General features: G+C 36.2%; 1 protein-coding gene across 2 annotated transcripts in view; it reads left to right on the top strand.

Annotated features, from left to right (window-relative positions):
* ZNF407 (zinc finger protein 407) overlaps positions 1-15,108 on the top strand; it is a 461,011-nt gene that overhangs the window by 32,331 nt on the left and 413,572 nt on the right. The window contains exons 2-3 of one of the 2 annotated variants that reach the window (XM_008013765.3): positions 528-5,270; positions 10,568-10,682. In XM_008013765.3, coding sequence (XP_008011956.3) covers positions 581-5,270; positions 10,568-10,682 — 4,805 coding nt within the window. In that variant the 5' untranslated portion in view covers positions 528-580. Of the gene's footprint in view, positions 1-523; positions 5,271-10,567; positions 10,683-15,108 lie in introns of those variants that run through there. The other variant, XM_073006236.1, reaches the window with a different exon arrangement.

Raw genomic sequence — 15,108 nt, 5'->3', positions numbered from 1 at the left:
ACAGGCCTGAGCCACGGAGCCCGGCCGAAACAGTTGTTTTAAAATTGTGTTTCTTTTATATAGGACTTGGGCTTCTGTCAGAGGTTAAGGAGGGGAAGGCTTTCTTGACTTCCGTCACAGCAGTTTTCGTTTTAATATATTTTACAGAGTAGGAGCTCATTGAGATGTATTTTGAAAGGAGAGCTTCTCTCTCTCTCTTTTTTTTTTTTTTTTAAAGGATAGTAAATTGAAATATACTGGTACAGAGACCTGAAATATGGGAGTTTTTCTGCAGGCTTGTTGAGAAATCACTTTTTCTACCAAAGATATCATAGTATTTTTTTCCGGAGTCAACAATAGGGTGACGTGGTGTTCCTAAAATCCTACTTCATACTTTTTAATAAAAGACTTTAGAGATGTAATCAAATGCATCTCAGTATAAAGGGCGTTTCACTGGGGCTAACTTCATGATACTTTTTCATCTAGTTTTGGACTAATACGTGTGTCGTTATATTCAAAACTTAATACCATGTTTGTTTACTTCACAGGTTATGAGTGCCAGCGAGCCTCCTTGGATAGAAGCATCGTCAGCACTTTATTAATGATGGATAGTGAGAATAAACCTGAAAATGACGAGGATGGAAAGATAAACAAAGAAGCACAAGACTTGACAAAGCTTTCATCCCATAATGAAGATGGTGGGCCTGTGTCTGATGTGACAGCAAGTTTCCCTGAGAATTCTGTGGGCAAAAGAGGTTTTTCAGAATCATCGAACTTTGATAGTGTTGTTATAAAAGACATAAATAAACATGCTTCCAAACGTAGGAGATTAGATGAGGCAGAGCCCCTTAAATCTGGAAAGCAAGGTGTTTGTCAGTTAGAAACTTCTGAGAGCTCAGTCACAGAAGAGGGTATTGCATTAGATGAAACAGGGAAGGAGACCTTTCTGAGCGACGGCACAGTTGGAGACACGGGTCTCCCAAATGCCCTTTCTCCTTCTCGCAATTTTAGCACTATTGATGTTGTTTCTCTGAAAACAGACACTGAAAAAACATCTGCTCAGGAAATGGTTTCCCTTGATCTGGAAAGAGAATCGCCTTTCCCCCTGAAAGAAATTAGTGTTAGTTGTACCACTGGGAGTGTAGATCCAGTTCTCAAGTGCAGCATCTGTGGGCATTTGTTTTCTTCTTGCTCTGACTTGGAAAAACATGCTGAGTCTCACGTGCAGCAGTCTAAGGAACATACCTGTTGTCACTGCAGCCACAAAGCAGAGAGCAGCTCAGCGCTACATATGCATATCAAACAAGCACATGGGACACAGAAGGTCTTTTCTTGCGATCTTTGTGGTTTCCAGTGTGCAGAAGAAAACCTGTTGAATGCACATTATCTTGGCAAAACACATCTCCGTCGTCAGAATCTGGCTGCTCGGGGAGGATTTGTACAGATCTTAACAAAACAACCTTTTCCTAAAAAATCATGTACAGTGGCAACAAAAAGTGTTCACTCAAAACCAAGAACTTCTAAACCAATAGCAAAGAATAGTGATCCAAAAGGATTACAAAATGTGGGAAGCAAATTTAAAGATTTCAGAGGAAGTATTTCTAAACAAAGTGGTAGTAGCAGTGAGCTTCTTGTTGAAATGATGCCTTCCAGAAATACTTCGTCACAGGAAGTAGAGATTGTTGAAGAAAATGTTACTTCCCTTGGTGTAGCTCAGAATCCTGAAAACCAGAGTAAAAAGCTAGACACCTTAGTAACCTCAGAGGGTCTCTTAGAGAAATTGGAATCTACGAAAAATACCCTGCAGGCAGCAGCACACGGTATCAGTGTAACCTCGAGGCCAAGACCCGAGCGAAATATTCTCGTGTTGGGTAATAGCTTTCGTCGACGAAGCAGCACTTTCACCTTGAAGGGCCAGGCAAAGAAAAGGTTTAATCTTTTGGGAATTAAAAGAGGCACAAGTGAAACTCAGCGGATGTATATGAAACACTTGAGAACACAGATGAAAACACACGATGCAGAGTCAGTGCTGAAACACCTGGAAGCGAGCAGCAGCGTACAGAGACTGTGTGTGACTACCTCAGAAACCCAGGAGGCAGAGCAGGGCCGGGGGAGCGCCCATCCTCCGGACTCCGGGCTGGACTCGCCAGCAGTGAAGCCAGCTTCTGACTCTCAGACGTTGTGTGCTTGTACGGACTGTGGGCAAGTAGCTACAAATAGGACAGATTTGGAAATTCATGTGAAAAGGTGCCATGCCAGAGAGATCAAGTTTTACTGCCATACTTGTGACTTTTCTAGTATGTCAAGAAGGGACTTAGATGAACATTTGCACAGTAACCAGCATCAGCAAACTGCTTCTGTCCTGAGTTGTCAGTGTTGTTCATTTATATCCTTGGATGAAATAAATCTTAGAGACCACATGAAGGAAAAGCACAATATGCATTTTCTTTGCACCCCTTGTAACCTGTTCTTTTTGTCTGAAAAAGGCATGGAAGAACACAAAGCCACCGAGAAACATCTTAGTTCATTGGTTCAACCAAAGACTTTGCAATCATCTAACAGTGATTTGGTTTTACAGACTTTACCTTTAAGTACTTTAGAATCAGAAAACTCAAAAGAGTCTATGGATGACTCAGGAAAAGCATCTCAGGAAGAACCTGTGACGTCCAGGGTAAGCCATAGTAATGAAGTGAGGCATTCCAGTAAGCCTCAGTTTCAGTGTAAGAAGTGTTTTTATAAGACAAGATCTTCTACTGTTCTCACGAGACATATAAAGCTTCGGCATGGTCAGGACTATCATTTTCTTTGTAAAGCTTGTAATCTTTATTCATTGAGCAAAGAAGGAATGGAGAAACACATTAAAAGAAGCAAGCATCTTGAAAATGCTAAGAAAAATAATATTGGCTTAAGCTTTGAAGAATGTATTGAAAGGGTATGCATAGGTGCAAATGATAAAAAAGAAGAGTTTAATGTTTCTGGAAATGGAAGGATTGAAGGCCATGTAGGTGTGCAATTACAAGAGCATTCTTATCTTGAGAAGGGCATGCTGGCGCCTAAGGAGCTGTCACAGTCTGGTGGTAGCACCAAAGATGATGAATTAGCTTCGACCACTACTCCAAAGAGAGGGAGACCTAAAGGTAACATCTCACGGACGTGTTCACACTGTGGTCTTTTGGCCTCTAGTATTACAAACTTGACTGTTCACATTAGACGAAAACACAGTCACCAGTATAGTTATTTATGCAAAGTGTGTAAGTATTACACTGTAACTAAGGGAGATATGGAACGTCATTGTGCCACCAAGAAACATAAAGGACGGGTAGAAATAGAAGCAAGTGGAAAACACAGTTCAGATATCATTGTTGGCCCTGAAGGGGGTAGCCTTGAAGCCGGTAAGAAGAATGCTGGCTCAGCAGTGACCATGTCAGATGAACATGTTAACAAACCTGCTGAATCACCCACCTCTTTTTTACAAAAGCCAGATCATGGAAACTCAGTTGAAGCCGAAGTTGAAAATGTATTTCATTCTCTAGATGGAGAAGTTAACAGCCATCTTCTTGATAAAAAGGAGCAAATATCTTTAGAGCCAGAGGACTTCGCCCAGCAGGGGGATGTGTACTCCCAGAGAGATGTTACAGGCACAGGTGAGAATAAGTGTGTGCACTGTGAGTTTAGTGCTCACTCCTCGGCTTCTCTAGAGCTGCATGTAAAACGGAAACATACAAAAGAGTTTGAGTTTTACTGCATGGCATGCGATTACTACGCGGTGACTCGTCGCGAGATGACCAGGCATGCAGCAACAGAGAAACACAAAATGAAAAGGCAGTCTTATCTCAACTCTGCTAATGTAGAAGCAGGTTCTGCAGACATGTCCAAAAACATCATTATGCCTGAAGAAGAGCATCAACAAAATTCTGAGGAATTTCAGATAATTTCAGATCAACCATCTGATACTCTTAAATCTAGAAATGCTGCAGATTGCTCTATTTTAAATGAGAATACTAATTTAGATATGTCTAAAGTGCTCTGCGCTGCTGACTCTGTAGAAGTTGAGACTGAAGAAGAATCTAATTTCAATGAAGACCATTCCTTTTGTGAGACTTTCCAACAGGCTCCTGTCAAGGATACAGTTAGGAAACCTGAGGAGATGATGTCCCTTACTATTATTTCCTCAAACTATGGCTCCCCAAGCAGATTTCAAAATGAAAATTCAGGAAGCTCTGCTTTAAATTGTGAGATAGCAAAGAAAAACCACGAGGTATCAAATGATACAGGTGAGCTGCGTGTCCATTGTGAGGGTGAAGGAGGAAGTGCAGGAGATGGTGGAGGTGTTGTCCCCCACAGACACCTGTGCCCTGCACCGCTCGATGGGGAGCGCTCGGCTGAAAGCCCTGTGCTTGTTGTGACAAGAATAACCAGAGAACAGGGAAATCTGGAGAGCGGGGGTCAGAACAAAGTTACACGTGGTCATGGTTTGGAAGACTTGAAAGGTGTCCAAGAAGATCCCACTCTGGAGAATAAGGAAATTCTGATGAATTCACAAGATGAAACAGAAATTATTTTGGAGGAGGATGGCCCAGCTTCTGATAGCACAGTTGAAAGTAATGACGTCTATGAAACTATCATTAGTATTGATGATAAAGGGCAGGCCATGTACAGTTTTGGCCGGTTTGACTCCTCCATAATAAGAATAAAGAACCCTGAAGATGGTGAGTTGATAGACCAGTCTGAAGAGGGCTTGATAGCAACCGGAGTGAGAATTAGTGAACTGTCCTTGAAAGACTGTGCTCAAGGTGTGAAAAAGAAGAAATCTGAAGGCAGTTCCCTTGGTGAGTCTACACGAATTCGCTGTGACGATTGTGGCTTCTTAGCAGATGGACTGAGTGGACTGAACGTTCACATAGCCATGAAGCATCCTACAAAAGAGAAGCACTTCCATTGTTTACTCTGTGGAAAGTCATTCTATACCGAAAGCAACCTTCACCAGCATCTGGCTAGTGCCGGCCACATGAGAAATGAGCAGGCCAGTGTGGAAGAGCTTCCGGAGGGAGGGGCCACCTTTAAATGTGTCAAGTGCACGGAGCCCTTTGATTCTGAACAGAATTTATTTCTACATATTAAAGGACAGCATGAGGAATTGCTACGGGAGGTGAATAAGTATATAGTGGAAGACACTGAGCAAATCAACCGCGAGAGGGAGGAAAACCAGGGAAACGTCTGCAAGTATTGTGGGAAGATGTGTCGAAGCAGCAACTCGATGGCCTTCCTGGCACACATTCGCACTCATACAGGTATGTCGCTCTGCAGCAAGCCGAGCCAGTGAGGACGCTGGGCCATTTGTCCCATCCAGATAGTGCAGCCCTACCTGTGGCTGCTCACTGGCTTTGCACCCGGTTCACGTTTCCCGACTGTGTGCTGCTCTGCTTGTCTGTAATAAGTCATTGTTGACACTCAACATTCTTAAGGGTAATTAAGCCCTAGTGATTTCAAAGGCAGGTTAGTTGACAAGTTTCTTTTAATTTTGTCAAAAAGCCTAGTCCCTCTGATGCCTTTTAAAAACTGCTGTCTGTTGTGGCTTTTCAGTTGTTTCTCAGTCCTAATTATTTGGTTTTCCAAAGTGTATATTAAGTGGCACCTTATAATTTCAGAAGACATGTTAAGTGACTTTTAAGGTATGGAGTAATCAGATTTTCTTACAATATTAGGGATGTAAAAATATTCATTAATAGATACTTTATATCCAAAAGTATAACTTCCAGGTAACAAGATTCTACCTTTGTGGGTCAAAATTAGCCACCACTTTCCAAAGTTAACATGTGCTGGGGATCTGCTGTTCCTGGAGGGAGCACCTGATTTAGTCTCTGTGCTCTGTCACAGTTAGTGTTCCATTTTAATGTTTAATTTTAGGTGGAAAGTTTTTTAAAAAACATTTTTTTTGGTGGAAAATGCATAAGCTACTGTTCTAAATTTATGTAAAAATTCACTGCACTGTTTCTATAAACCTGCCATACATTCTTTATTTTAAACAGACAGCTTTTCTAAATCATTGTGCTCTGCTTAGACAAGTTCTGTCTTCATGGTTGAATTTATGAGTGGATTTGAATAATAAATTCACATTTCAATGAACATATTTTCATTAAAACTGTAAGGTTTATTTTACTGTACTTTTAAATAATGGCTTATTATTAAAGCTATACTTTAAATTCATACAGTTTTTGAAACTTAGTACATGGTTACAAGGAAGAAGACAAAAGCGTGTGAAGCATTATTACCAGTTTAGGGTGATTAAAGATAGATAAAAGTTTTTCATTGAAGGAAGTAATGGGGCAACCTGCATAAGATTAATCTAAATAAATACAAACATTGTACTTTTGATCCCAAATATTCCCATGCACTGCAGCCATTTTTGAGGAATAAGTCCAAATGCTTATTTGTTTGCACTGTTAGTATCTCTCTCAGTGCCTTGTTGCAACTTTCTGAAATGATACAGTTTTAGGAAGAAGGCTTGTTCACATGCGCAGAAAATATGTACTTTCTTAATATGCCCTCTTAAGGCAGATAAAACTGAATAAAACTAAGAGGAAGATGCTAATGGAGCTCTTTTTAGAATTCTTTATGCAACTGTCTGGTCAAGACATGTTGCTTATAATTGATGTGTCCATTACTTGAATTCTCTTGTAATTATAGTCAATAAGTCTTGTAAATGTGTTAAAGCTCACTAAAAGCATACAAATTCAAGAACAGAGTAAGGCTAATAATTTAAAATAATCAATGTAGGCATTTCAGCACTTAATTTCCCTTGTGTGTTGATAGCTGATCATTCTTAATCCATTAAGATTTATTTAGTCGTTTACAATGCAAAATAGGTTTGCACTGGTCACTTGTGCCATTTGAAAATGTCCACCAGGTTAAGTGCAGAATGTAGTCCATTAGTCTTCCTTGACTATATGTATTAATTGCATTTAAAATCAAGTTAATGTGGATGTGAAAGTGAGGTAACTATCAATATGTGACAAAGTAACCCTACTTATATAAGTTACATCATTGATTGTAACATTTAGTAAAAGTTAGCATAGTTTTTTTTTTTTTTTTTTTTTAACATCTTGTGTTGGCTTATCAGAAAGTACATTTTTATTGTGCTTTGAAACACTACCAAGAGCCCTGTTCCTGAGGACACAGTACAAGTCTACCATTTCAATTCTGCAAGTCATTTTTTGGGGAAGTTGGTCTCCAGGTTTTAATTCAGGGTTTTTTTTTTCTTGGAGCATCTTAAAATGAATTGCTTTTCACATACTTTGCTTATGTCCATAAAATAGTAATGCAGAGGCTGTTATTAATGGTTAACTGGAAAAGAGCTTACTCTTCCAATCCCTGTTTTCATATTTTGTGATTTACTATATGTTTTATATAACCTTTTCTTCCCATCCTTAGCAGGATAAAAGCAGCACTATGAGAAATCAATGAGTTTTGGTTATCAAGCATTGTAGGAAAAAGCATCCTCCAGTCTCCCCGTGTGCTTGCTTCTGTGAAGCAGTCAACGTGACCAGAAAGGGCAGTCTTCCTTTCACATTACACTAGCAGGACTAAAAAACTTCCTTTTTGTTTCTCCTGCATTGGTCTGTTAAAGCTTTTATTTCATGTAGCATGGGCTACTGTTAAGCTACCAGATTGTCTGAAGCCATTCATTTTATGTTTAGAGTGCTCTGGTCACTAATGCCATCTCAAAATGTTCCAGGGAGATAGGGAGTGTGTGACTTCACTAAGAAATTCTGAAGTTAGGGCTGGTAGTGTTTGTAGCTCAATATGTGACAAAGGACAGACAGCTCAGTAGGAGAGTTAATTTGTAGACTTTAAGCACAGTGACCTCAAATACTTAACATTGTTCACTGCTTCATCTGTGTCTCACATTAGTTGGCTCTTGGTATATCTTGATGAGTGAATAAATGAATGAGCAGATGAATGAATGAATGAAGCGTTTAAATGTTTAGGGAGAATTGTAGAATGATGGCTGTAGTCGTTAGATGATCAGTAATATACAACTTCCTTCATTCCTTTAAGATCTAAAGGCTTTCATTTGGTATTTTCTGTTTAATGCTAATGGCACATCTATGTATGCATAGCAATTAGTAATGATTGATGGTTGAGGAGCCCCTGTAGGCCTGAGTGAAGACCTGGATTTTAAAGTCTTTGAAATTCTTTCAGTAAAGTAACAAGGTACCGGAAAGATAGAGAGCCTCTTTAGTTTTTCCCTTTGAAAAAACCTTATGGACCGAATGAAAACCAAAAAACCTACTGCGAATAGTGCTGTTCCAAGGAATGGAACTATTGCAAATAATACTGTTTTTAATAATCAAAATGTACGTGAGAGAAATATTTAGAGATCTGCAATTTTACAATTTTGTCTTATAAATGCTATGCCTGCATTTATTTTGGAATGTGCATAGCAAACTTAAAAATGGAAATGTTATTAGTTAGGAAAAAAGGCCCCCCTCCGCTTTTTTTTTTTTTAAAATGCGGAGAAGTGTTACCTCTGCTAGCATTTGAATTTTTATGGCACAGAAAGGAGATATTAACACAGTCTACTCTGAATATAAGATGTGAAGAATAGTCAAGGCCTCCACAATTCTGGGTGAAGCTGTCAACACAATAACTCATTTATGTATTGTCAGCATGCTGTGCTGTGATCACTGAGACCTGCAGAAACTAGAGTTTTCCGCAAAGGAGCCATGTACAGTAAATTGAACACACCAGAGACCCCATGTCCGTTTCTCTGTGGCATCTGTGCCACAGGAGGAGGAGCTAGTCACATGGCTGTGCTGTGTGAGCAGAACGAAAACTCCAACCCATGAGGCCTTTTACATCCGTTCACCAACATTGTAGTACAAATATTGGGAGAGGTTGGTCTTCTTTGTTTCGAGTCCTAATATTATTGTTACTTAATAATGTCCTAATGACCCTATTATCTTTAGAGCATTTAAATTCAAAGTATTGGTAAATTGGTTCTTCACACACTTTACAAAGAAATTCTATGTCTTAGTGAAAGGTTGAAAGCAGTGATAGGTTTAGTTGTCTCAGAATCATTTAAATAAACTGTAGTTTCTAATGTGACTGATAGAACATGATTACTGTAAGCTGCAGTCTAAACCTGCTTTTGACATTTAAACATATAAACCTGACTAGATATAACCATTCAGGTGCTAAATATATTTTACATCTACTTCTAACAGCAGAAATGGAAATATTAAGAGATCTGGCTTCATTGTCATTGAACTGTGAAATATTCAACCTTGTCTGCCGGTGCTTAGTACTGTTGACTTTTTTATTTCTGTTGGAAGATGAAAATTAAATGCTTCACTTTTTTTGTCAGCTTTTGGGAATTAAATTGAAATTTAAGACTCTAAAATTTTTTACTGAGTGCTTCAATTTCAACGAAGTATTCTTGGAGGATTTTTTTTTTTCCCAAGGACACTGCACAAAGGGTTCATTGATCAAATATGATTTATTACAATTTTTTAAATTTGAGCTCCTTTTGTATATTTATTAAAGTTCACATATTTCATGTTCTATCTAACTATAGTAGAGGCAGTATTTCACCATATAAGTACTAAATATGATATGAAAAGTCTGGAAACATACTGTACTGATTTTAAATTGGTTTTTACAATTTTGATTTATTTGAAGATGTAGTGGTTAGAAAGTTTGGAAATGGTGTATATACTTTATATCTTAAAAGAGTGTTGTTTCTCATTAATGTTGATAATGATCGTCTGTTAATATGTTTCAGTTTCAGTCTTATCTATTACTGACACTAAGTGTGTAGACTTTGAAATAATCTTATTTTCTCATTTTTGAGTATAGTTTAATCTTATTCTTTATGAAATGATTTAACAAATTTTGTATGCATTTTGTGTTGAAATATTTGTCCTTGAAATTAATAACCAAAATGTCAGTTCTTCCAGTTTGTCTAATCATCATTGATTTTTGACTATAAAAATGACCATAAAAGCATAAAATTTTATCTACTGTATATTTATAAACTGTGTTATTAAAAATATAGATAATAATTTGAGATAAATGTCAGGAAAAAACCTGAAATATACCATTGTTTTAATGTGAGTAAACTCAAAGCCGGAGGAATATGAGGAAACAAGGAGGTGACCACAGAGAAATGTATTTGATGATAAATATGCTTTTTAAAATATCAGCTGCCCTGTGTGCATTTATGTTTTAGAAATGTTCCGTTTGAAGTGTTGAGTGACTTTAAGATGTATTTTTGTGAATTGTAAGAAAAATGTTTAAAATTATGTAGCTCATCTCATCTACTTAGTACAGCTCAGCAGTCTCACTTTTGAGTTTGAATCTTAGGATTGCTAGTGGAAGTTAGGAAGACTCACTGAAACAAAGTCTTCAGAGTAAAATAATTATGGAATCCGGTCTATTCAAGTTATAAATGAATGCAAGTATTCCATTTTGGGTACAGAAATTCTTAATTAGGTTAAAGGTATGATTTAAGATTTAGTCCTCTTTTCTAAGCTATTAGTGATGTATTATTCAAAATCAAATCATATTTTATGTTACATTTACTCAGGATCAAAACCATTCAAGTGCAAGATATGCCATTTTGCAACAGCTCAGCTTGGAGATGCCAGAAACCATGTGAAAAGGCACCTTGGGATGAGGGAATACAAGTGTCATGTCTGTGGGTGAGTAAACTGAAGACGTCCCTGCTGTGTGAACCAGGAAGCATGTGCAGGATAGCCATTGTTTTGGAATTCAAAACCCATAGGAGTAAGAGTGGCTAAAATTATGCATGCGTACCCTCCTTTCCATTGTTACGGTAAATTCCTTAAATACAGTTATGACATTCTTCTCCCACTTCTAATCCTGTACTGAAGATGAGCAATTTTATGGGCTACAAGGTCAATTTGAACCTGTAATCTGTAAATTGACTAAATTATAGGATGTTCATTCACATTGCCAGAGAGAACTATAAATTCCATTTAAAGACATAAAAAAATACATAATATAGCTTTAGGAATGTATATGTATTTTTTTTTCTTTTGCTGTACTGCTTTAATTTTTATCACATTAGTAGCTCTTTGGATCCATTGGACTTATTCTATAAGGAAAACAACAAAAGATTTAATTTCAGATGACTGGTTACTGATTATTACAGGGATGATGCTGAAGAAAAACAGTTGTTATGCATTTTTGTGTAACTTTATTTCAAAACTTATTTCCTTTTTTAGTTAATGGTTCTTTCTCTGAAGAATCATGTATAATGTTTGTCTTTCAAATGTGTTGCATTTAATAGACAGTGCTAAGGTGCCTTAATGCAAAACTAATTAATTTAGCAGAAATGTTTAAAAGGTTTTAAAATGCTAGATCATATATGGTATAACATAGGACATTCAGAGGTGGATTTTAATACCCTACTTCTGATTAAAAGTATATTTTAATGCTGTTATGCTAGAGAAATTAATAAGTGCATCATATAAAAATTCTTCATGTGAAACCTGAGAAACTTGCAGTTCTTATGGCTAATTCACAAAATACCACAGGCTCACTTACATTATGCAATGTGCGCGTATTCTATTAGCTTTATTTTTTTAGTAGAAGATCGTTTTATGTCAAAAACAAGTTCTGTTATTTGTTGGACAGTACACTTCATCCCAGGATGCAGTTGTGTATTTTGACCCTTAGGATAGTTTTACAAATACCTTTGCAAGCAGTTTTATGAACCATGGTCTGTGATATATTCATTGGCAGAATTGATGGTTCAGTGACTTGCAGCTAAAGTAAATGAAGATGACCCTTTGCCCTAAAGCCCCCTGAAGATCAGTGGGAGAATGAGTTTTGTTACTACTGATTTTAGCTGCAAGGGTCAAGTGTCAAATGGTTCATTTTAATTGCTGTAGGTCTTGGAAGTTTAAAAGATATCTCACTTATTGTTTTTACCATATGAGTTATAGGAAAGAAGAAGGCCCTGACTCCAGTGAAAATTTGCTATTAGGTGGCAGTAAGCAGTTTTTCTCTCATTTCTGAGAAATAAGTAAACAATTTTTGCATACTCTGTCAATAGAGATCTAATTCCATTCATTTTTAAATTAAGGTTACTAAGACCCTGGAAAGAGAAGAAGAAAGCTTTTCACAGAACAGTTTTTAATGTATCTGGTATCAAAAAGAATACATAATTGATTGGCATTAGTTGTATAATTTGAACAGTGCACACCCTGCTCGCTAACTGCTTGCCACATACAACTGAAATATTGTATGAGTAGTTCATATATTTGATCCTGGAGATACAGAATTGTAAATGATTATACATATATTGAGTTTTATACTGCCTTCAGAGAGAGAGAGAGCTATGTGTGTGTGTGCGTATGTAGAACAAGCATTCTAGAGTCCAGAATTGTATTTCTTCGAATTATGACAGCCATTGAATGTCATCAGACTAGGAAATAATAGTTCTCTTTATTTTTTTACAATGAAATTTGATTTAAAAGTTAGGTAGCAATAATTTTAACAGTGACTCTGAAAGTTCTGAAGAATTGCAGTAAACTGAAGAATACTTATTGATCTATGTAGTTGGAACAGAATGGTAGTGAATTAGGTACCCTTCAATGTTGCAGAAAAAGTATCATAGGTTGTTCCATATTTCATGTGTTTCAAAGGGATAGGGCAGAGTGTACAGGTTAAAAAGTAAAGTGAAAAGCATGAAAAAGTGCAAGGATTGGTTATCAGATGACTGGCACTGGAGAGGATTTGTACATTAACTTCACTGACAAAGCCAATTCATTATCATTGATGGCTAAATAATCTTAGAAATGCTCAGTGGACCTATTAGTTCCTGAACATAAGCAGCTCATGCTGCATTTCTTCATTAGCTTTAATTGCTATAAATTTTACCTTTTACAAAATCATGCTTTAAAAGGTGAAGTGATCTTTCAGGAACATTAACTCTATAATTTTGTCACAAACAGAAGGTCTTGCATTATGTTTTCTTTTCCTTAGTAGTTAATATCTTAGTCTCTGCCGTTTAGAATTTTCTTAATGATCTCTTCATCATTTGAGTTTTAAGGAGTTATTTCTCAAATAGACTTGATTAGTAATTTTAAAAAATTGGGCAGTCACATTTTTAAAGTGAAATTATTACTCAGAATAGTGTACTCTTTTTCTTAGTAACCTCTTGGTTTTCTTGAAGAAGAAAACTCATATTTTATGGTGAAATTAATGGAAACAACAAACAGTATTGAACTCAATATTAATGTCTCAGATTATTTGTAATTGACCTCTTTTTCAGCTCTTTATTTAAAATTAGATGATTTTGGATGCTCATCAACTGCACGTTTTGTGTTTTTCACTAACACTTAGTTTTAGGGTTGTGCATTAGCAACACCCTTGACAAAAACTACCTTTTCAACTTTTGTATAAGTTGTCTGAACCTAGACTGATTTTTTTTGAATCTTCAGGATCAATTTTAAGATACCATTACCCCCTCTTGCCCTGCCCCATTGGCAAGTCTTAACTACTGTATATCTTGGGTTTAAGTTAGTTTGACAGAGGAAGCTGAATGTATTAGACGCCTAATTCCTATTAGGTCGTTAGGATTAAGAATTCAGAATTTAAGTTTTGTTTACTCAAGGTTTTACCTGCTCATGTCATGGTAAACATTTCAAAAATGTATTGCTTTGTACTACATGTTTTAAGTACACGTTATGGATAACTTCACGTTAAGAGCCATTTATTTTACTTTCACTTTTGGGGGAGCATTTTTCTTTTTGAAAAGTAGAGTTTCTTACTTGTTAAAAATATCCAAATGTGATCGAGAGAGGAATTTTATAGAATATAGGTATGTTTATATTTAGGCACTTGATGGATAGTTAACATGAAAATCTCTTATGGCTCTGACATAGGGCTTAGTGGGAGAGAAAGTAAGAAATAATAGAAACTATACCTATTTTTTGTATTTAATGCTTTTATTTAATAATTTTGTGTTTAGAAAATAGGCCAAATGCGTATTTTCATTACTTCCGTGATCTTTACCTTTATTTCTTTCAGTAGTCAAAAACTTAAAAATCTCAGTGACTTATAAAAGTTATTTTAGGCATCATGTCTTGTTAAATTCTTTTAAGTTTAAATTCTTTTAAGTTTATTTTATTCCCTATGTACATATAAAATAGTATACCTAGTACTCTGCATAGTGCTTATGCAGTGTATTGTGGTTTAATAAAGAGCCTTGATTAACTTTTATCTCACTCGTTGATTTCTATAGCTTTGTGGTTTGTTTACCTTATGCTTATTATCCCCATTTTACTGATGGGAAACTTAATATTCAAAATGGTTTTAGTGATGTACTTAAATTATTCGACTAGAATGGTAGACCACTGTTTCTTCCTTGTAGACCACTGTTTCTTCCTTTTAAGTATTTCTTTTCTTTATTTCTCCGCTTTTTGTAATACCTGTTTTTGTTCTTGATGTAACTTTGGTTTGTATTTATTTTTTTCTCTCTAGGTTGTTTTCACTAGCATGTAGTAAATGTAACTTACCTACTTTCTCCTACCATCCACTTTTATTTTCTGCTTTTCCCCAAATTTACATTTTTTAAAAAAATTGCTTGCACATTGCTTTACTTTCATTTTCTGATATTGTCTCTCTCTCCCCAACACTTTCTCTGTTTTGTATTTCCCACTTATAAGTGTTGTTTAAAATAATTTTATTTTTTCCCACTCATTCATGTGTTGATAATTTATTGCATTTACTTGAGGGTTACAAACTGAACATATTTGTGTAATAGCCAAAGGTGTCTAAAAAGTATAAAGATTATATCATCCAATTAAGATGAGAGGGATATAATTGATCAACTAGGGTTATTGTTTTTGTTTTGCAGTATTAGGTTTTTTTTTTTAAAGAGTTGTAGAAAACTAATAATTGGCCTGTGATTTCAATAAACCTAAGAAACGATAACCAAGTTTGATATGCCATTATTGAGAAGCGTAGACCCTAGTGTGCATGATTTAGGAGTTGCATTGTTTACTGATTGATTTCCTTAAGTCTTGTCTTAATTCTTGTGTGTGGAGTTAAATAGTTGAAATCAATTTACCTCATCAGGAGAGAATAAGGGCATTT

Source organism: Chlorocebus sabaeus, chromosome 18, assembly GCF_047675955.1.
Source record: "Chlorocebus sabaeus isolate Y175 chromosome 18, mChlSab1.0.hap1, whole genome shotgun sequence".
Classification (NCBI taxonomy): domain Eukaryota; kingdom Metazoa; phylum Chordata; class Mammalia; order Primates; family Cercopithecidae; genus Chlorocebus; species Chlorocebus sabaeus.
The sequence above is the reverse complement of the archived record's forward strand: the minus strand, read 5'-3'. Positions and strand labels throughout refer to the sequence as shown.